Source organism: Rattus norvegicus, chromosome 14 (genome assembly GCF_021556685.1).
Source record: "Rattus norvegicus strain SHRSP/BbbUtx chromosome 14, alternate assembly SHRSP_T2T, whole genome shotgun sequence".
Taxonomy (NCBI): domain Eukaryota; kingdom Metazoa; phylum Chordata; class Mammalia; order Rodentia; family Muridae; genus Rattus; species Rattus norvegicus.
In genome coordinates, this window is record NC_141547.1 from 35,093,302 (window position 1) to 35,100,003 (window position 6,702).

Here is a 6,702-nt window from a genome sequence, read left to right on the forward strand (position 1 = left end):
AGAACTGAAGTTCAGTTCCTAGCATCCACGTCAAACAGCACAGAGCAGCCTTTGAACTCAGCTTTGGGGACTCCCAGCCCCTCCCAGGCTACCTGCATCCACATATACACAGGCACACGCAGACACAATAAAAATAAATAACTCTTTAGAGCATGTCCCCCAAATAGTTTTTTTTTTAATTAACACATAGAATTTTAAGACCGTTCTTGAGTCAACACCTCGATGGCCATTTTTGGCTTAAGGAATATACTTCTGCTCATTTTCTCAAAAATAGTAAAAAAAAACAACAGGTTCTATAATTGCTTGTAATACTGGGCACAGTGTAGCTCAATATCATAGTGATGGTTAACACTTTAGACTCTGAGTCCCGGAACACAGGTGAGACGGTTGCTATGGCTACCACCCTCTAAGTACTATCACATCCCCTGCATGCTGATTCGCACACCACCTCTTTCTTTTACCTAAGCTAGTTCCTCACTGGTTCGTAGATATTTACTTACTGTGCTAGTTGGGTTTTGCCAACTTGATACATACTAGAGTGACTTGGAAAAGGCGGGTGGGGGATGTAATGGAGTTCTTGCCTCCATCCAACTGGCCTGTGTGCATGTCTGCGTGGCGTCCTCTTGATTAATGATCAGTGAGGCCGAGACCAGCCTACTGTGGGTGATGTCAACCCTGGGCACGTGTTCTGTTCTTGGGTTGTATATGAAAGCAATAGCCATCGTCTTGGAAAGCCAAGGTAGGAACTCAAGACGATGGCGTGGAATCTGGAAGCCAAATTAACCCTTTCCTCCCCAAGCTCTTTTGGTCAGTGCTTTCTGAGAGCAACAGAAAGCTAACCGGGACACTTGCGTTCCTTCTTCACTAGCTTCGGAAATTAACGGTGGGGGTAGAGGCCAGGGATGCAAGAGCAAACTAGACAAGACAAGTCACCAGTGCAGCCTGCTTCTGCAGAAAATGCAAACGTTCGTATAGCAAAGAAAAAGTCATGTTCATATCGGGAATCACACAGGGAAGTCCTGTGAGTACAGAAAGTTAGTATCCGAAAAATGAGCCGACTGAAGTACATTCCAGAAGATTTTCTATGAACACTCATATTGTATTCCCATAATGAATGATTTCTCTTCTTTGTACTTTTTTTTTCTCTTTTTTTCGGAGCTGGGGACCGAACCCAGGGCCTTGCGCTTCCTAGGCAAGCGCTCTACCACTGAGCTAAATCCCCAACCCCTTCTTTGTACTTTGAAATAATTACTCTTCTCTGAGAGCCACAGTTGCTGATATTAAACACTGTGTGTATGTGTGTGTGTGCACGTGTGCCTCTGTATGTGTGCACGCAAGTGTGTGTGTGTGTGTGTGTGTGTACGTTTGCATAAGCATATACTTGCGTGCACATATGCAATGATCAGAATGCTATCAAGTGCCCTCCCCAGTTGTTCTCTACAATATTTTGTCTGAGACAGGGTCTCCCACCAAACCTGTTGTTCACCTAGAATGGCTAACTAGCAAGCCACAGGGACCCACCTGACTCCACCTTCCCACTGCTAAGATTTCATGCTTACACTAAGGCTTTTTACTGGCCTCCTGCACCCATAGCAACCTTTTCTACCAAGACACCTTCCCAGTCCTGCTTAAGACACTTTGAATCAGGTAGGCTGACGTGAAAGCAAATGATTTTGAGTGCTTTGTATGAGGAGGCAAGCTGGAGTAAGAAAGACCCTACCATTTCCAATCATCAAAGGAAGACGTTAAGCTTATCAGAGAGCCAAGTAGTACAATGGGACCCAGGGGACTGATTGCAGGAGGATGACAAGGTCAAGGCTCTATTGCATGGGCATGTCTAAAAGAAAAAACAAAAACAAAAAACAAAAAAACAAGCCAACTTGTCTGGGCTTCAGTTTCTTCATCTACAAAAACAGGAATAATTTCACCAAGGTGTAATTCAGGATGTCAAGTATATAAAACCACTTCTATAGGAGAATACAGCAGGAAGGGGCGCGTGAACTCCCACTGCCCAGGATCTCTTCCTATTTCCTGATGAGCCTAACACATGTCTGTCTGGTAGAGCTGGCTTCTTCCCAACTCAGGGATAATTTCAACTAAAAATGACTCTTTCTTGATGAAGCAGTCATCTGGAGGATCCCTTAACAGAGCTGAGAATTTTCCAATTAGACTTAACATCGTGTTTTCATTTTGGTCTCATTTAGCAATGAATTTGTTTTGCCTATAGTGGCAATACAGGAATTTTTGGGTTTTGTTGTTGGTGGTGGTGGTGGTGGTGGTGGTGGGATTTTTTTTATTTTGTTTTTGTTTGTTTTTTGGGGGGTTGTCTTTTTACTATTTCTAACTTCCAAGATTTCTTGTCATCAGGTAGCATTAATCGATCTTTTAACTAATCGTTTCTTCTAGAGCAGATATGGGATGCTTCAGTGGGGTTTTTCCTTTCTATCCAGGGCCTTTCACTTTGTGGAGATTACACTTGCCTAGGGAATTAACAGAGTTTGAATAAAAATGTATTCATTCCTTACCCCAACCTCTCCGAATTGGATTTTCTTTCCTTACTCCACATTGAGCTAATCAAGTCCTAATGATGCTGCATTTGATTCAATCTCAGAAGGAATAACTTCCCAATTCTGAACAATGCCTGACCTTGGCGCTGACTCTCATGAATACAGCATTTCTTCAATTACCGCAGCTAGCAGGAGATGGACAGAAAGAATAACCATTCTCCTTGTACAATGGCTTCTGTGTGTTGATGTGCTCTCCGTTTTGTTGCCTCCTCTCTCCTGCTTTCATGAACACAATGTCTTTTTAACATCCCTCTCAGGGCGGTACAGGAGACCCCATCCATCTCCAGAGCTCGCATCTCATTATGGCAGAGTGAAGCATGCTGGGAGAGTGGATGGAGAAGGCAGACTGCAGTAGGGAAGAGGGGGGAGGGGAGAGAGGAGATACTACTCTATGGGATAAGAACTTCCTGTTTTAGAAAGAACTAGCATGCAGAATACCCAAACCCCATGAGTCAGCAAATTCCAGCCTCACCTAGCCTACATAGTTGAAGCTGCCTTAGACTCTTCCCATCTCCGACCACATACTCTCTCTCCACAACCTACCATGGGTCTCACGCTGATGGGACAAAAGCAAGGTATCTTACACACTCAAGAAAGTTCAATGGTTCCAAACTAGGGATAGAACATACAAACACTCACACGTAGTTCAAATGCTGGCCCAATCACGAACAACAGAGCTCATATTTACCTACCTGAAAATTATTTCCTTCAACTAACCCAGATATTTCCCTATTACTTTATTTTCCTTATGGCAGTGTCCTTAGCATTCTGAGACGCCTCAGACCCTTTTCAGAGTCATTGATAATTCTCTATTGAAGGTCTGAAATGCAGCCATAACCACCCACCATCACCCTCCTCCACTAAGAATGCCTGGTTTAGACATTCATTCGGGCTGGCAGGTTTTGCCTTCTTGAAGTCCCAGGGCTTCTGGCAACAGTTGGTGGTCACCTGTAATTTTGTCAGGTGGGATTCATTTCTTTCTTTTTTAGATTTCCTCCCAAGCACTGCTGACAACTGCGCTTGCACCCGAATGTGAATTTTGGTGAAGAGCTGGTAGGTAAGGGTAGCCGCTTTAGGCTGAGGAACTCCTATGGCGCCTTCAGTGAGAAGATCCTGGGCACTGGGCAAGAGCAGTCGTGTTCTCTGGGACAGAAATGCCAAGAATAGACTTTATCTCGTTCCAGATTTTTCTTCCAAGTCCAACTTGGACCCAAGCCAGCGCTGCTTCTTCTGAGGCCACCCTTCGAGCTCTGTGCCCTGTCCACGGTCCTTCTATATGTCTTTGCTGTCATCTGATGATGATGATGATGATGATGATGATGATGATGATGATGATGTCCTCTCCTCACTCCCCTGGCTCCAGGACCCCAAATCAACATCTTGCCTCTCCCCCAAAGGGACACAAGGGCTCCCAGCTGACCTGCCCCCCATTCTGCAGGTAAAGTTGTGTACCCTGAGTCCATCCTTGAAGTCCACACTAGCCCATGTTATATTTTCTATCCCTCCATCTCCGCCATCTCTGGGTCCGAAGCTCTAACACCACAAGCTCCATTTACATTCCATAACTTCATCTTGGCAAAACCTTCCAAGATACCACCCGTAACAGACTTCACAAATTTGTGCTATTACTAAACGTGCTGCTCACTCACTCAGGTACTGTTCTGAACACCCCCATGTTAACTCACTCCTCCCAACCATCCCAGTAGGTTCTTTCGTATAACCCATCTTACAAATGAGGAGACCAAGACCCAGAGGTAAGATAACTTGCCCAGAGTCACACAGTTAGAGCTGGGAAAATCTACCCCAGCAGGCTCTCCCCGAATCTGTTTTAACCGGCATAGCACGCTCTATCAGTTTTCTCTACGATATTCCAGCCAGGACTGCTTGTTCACCCTTAAAACACTCCTGGAGCCCTTGAACACGAGTGGGTCCGAGTCTATTCTTCTAGCCCTAGTAGCTAGGCACATTGAGCATAGATCGTCCTTGGGCGCAAACCCATTCTCCATCCCCACGAAGTCTTAGTGAGAAGCACCGATCTTTGGTCCAGGGCAGGAGCCTTTCCTCCCTTCCTTGTTAAGCTTCAGAGCAGATCTAAAGCAGGATCTCATTATTAGAACAGGGGAATATTAGAACAGGACCCAAAGCAGCACTGTTGTCTGGGGAGGGGCATGGCCAGAACTGTGCTCCCTTCCCCTGAGCTCCCCCCCCCCTTCGGCCCTTCCCAGCTTCCTTTCCAGATACCCAGGGGACCTGGTTGAAAGGCGTGCCCAAAGTGATTCGTATTGCTGACCTATCCTTAGCTGGTGAAGGCAAGCCTCAGTGTTCCTTATCTGGGTTGAAGAGAATTACAATGGGCTGGAACAAAAGCCAAGAGGAAAGTCACAGACAAGGAGCCTGGAGAATCCAAGCAGGAGCCAACAAGATCCAAGGTCATATGATCTTAGTGGGCCTAGGAAGCTGTTGGGGCTGACTGGACCAGTAGAGAGCATCTCGCAACTTAATAGCACAAGATGGAGACACTTCTCTCTGCTGCCCTGTCTCCCAGCGATCCTTTGGATCCGGAATGCCTCCCTACCTCTCAAAACCACTAAACCCATGATTTAAAGGCTAAGTCTTCAGTTAGGCACAAAGCTTAGGACACTGAGAAAGCGGGAGGGGGGACGACGACCCACTTGCCATGGCCTTGAAAGGGGCTGTGGTACTCCAATCTCTCTTTTGCCTCTTGAGTTCCCTGCAATTTGCATCCTTTCCTGCTAGTCGTGAGTGAGCTCCTGCCGTACTGTGCTGCCTTACTACAGGTCCAAGACAACAGTTAACGAGTCACGGGCCTCAACCGTGGAACCAGGGGCCAAATAAACCTTTACTCTTCATTGTCTTTGGTATTTTCGCTTTAGATTTGAAGGCATCCCTACGCAGACCTTGGGATCAGTCTACTTTAGTGTCAATCAGACTCCACCCCCAGCAGAGTAAAGACCTTCAGGGGCCCAGAGAGACTGCGCACTAAGGGAGCAATGGATGGATGTTGTGATCCGTTTGCTCCTATCAAAACTTGCCTTTCCAATGTTTCATTTCCTCAGACCCTTGTGGATGACAGGCTTGATGTTCTTGGGTAAACTGAGTTGGGGGAGAAAGAGAGATCAGTTAAGAAATTGATGGGGTAACACCCCCCAACCTTCGTCCTTCAGCCCCCAGCCCACCCTTCTTGTTCCTCTCTCCGCTCAACTCACCTCCATTAAGCCTTGCTTGGCCAAGGCTGCCCACTGTCATGGCTTTATCCACAGGTCTTCTCTAACACTGAAACCGAATTTTGCCTCAGAACAGAACCAAGACAAAGGGGATGGAACGATGGTGCTGAGGCACGTGAGAGGTGAGCTCAGAAAGCTACCCCCACCGCAACCCCAGGAGCTTCTGGCAACACCTGCAAAGGCATAGATAGGGGACAACAACAGTTCCTGTTTAGCACACCCCATCTTTTACTTCCCTCTTTTTTGGACCCCAATATTTACCAAACAAAGCCATGATGAAGCTTGCCAGTCAGGAAGCCCCACCCCAACTCCAGGGAACATGTGACCTGAGCTGGGCCAATCAACTTCCTTCCCTGGAATTTTAAACCAGTAAAGGCAAAACAGAGGCTCTGCTTAATGGACTCACAGCAGCCAGAGATCAGAGCTCCCCCACTCAGGGAAAAGGCATCTGGGGAAGCAGATGACAGAAACATTCGTTTACTTCTGCAGCCATTCACTCATTTATTCTCGAAATAACCATTGCTTATCAAGGATTTCTGATATTTCAGCTCACTCAACTCTAGAAACGACAAACAACCACAGTTGCTCCCCCTTTATGGGGCTTCTGAGTTTATGAGGAGACCTTCCTTAATTAGATGTCCCTTAACTAGCAAAATAAAGCCGCCATCTTAGCAGGCACTGAAAAGGGTCGTTTTTCAGACTGTGTATAACCAAAACTGTGGTTCAACGTCTGTGAACAATTGCACAGGTTGGGCACTGTACAAAGATAAACCCATGTAGACTGAGCTCACCTAGCCAGGAGCCCCATTCTGAAGCCACATTCATTTCCAGGAAAGGTCAGCTGGTTTTTCAAATGTTGGTTCTATCCTGCCCTTCCAAAATGCCTCTCA

At 46.4% G+C, this 6,702-nt stretch overlaps 1 protein-coding gene across 3 annotated transcripts in view; it reads right to left on the bottom strand.

Moving 5' to 3' along the window:
* Positions 1-5,895, bottom strand: part of Dcun1d4 (defective in cullin neddylation 1 domain containing 4) — an 80,276-nt gene extending 74,381 nt beyond the window's left edge. The window contains exons 1-2 of one of the 3 annotated variants that reach the window (XR_015636700.1): positions 5,795-5,895; positions 5,621-5,681 (exon numbers count right to left, since the gene is read on the bottom strand). Coding sequence is in view for 1 of the 3 variants with exons in the window: in NM_001436983.1 (NP_001423912.1) it covers positions 5,621-5,681; positions 5,795-5,800 (67 nt within the window). In the remaining 2 variants the exon portion in view is untranslated. 3 annotated transcript variants of the gene reach the window in all.
* Between the last annotated feature and the right edge of the window lie 807 nt (positions 5,896-6,702).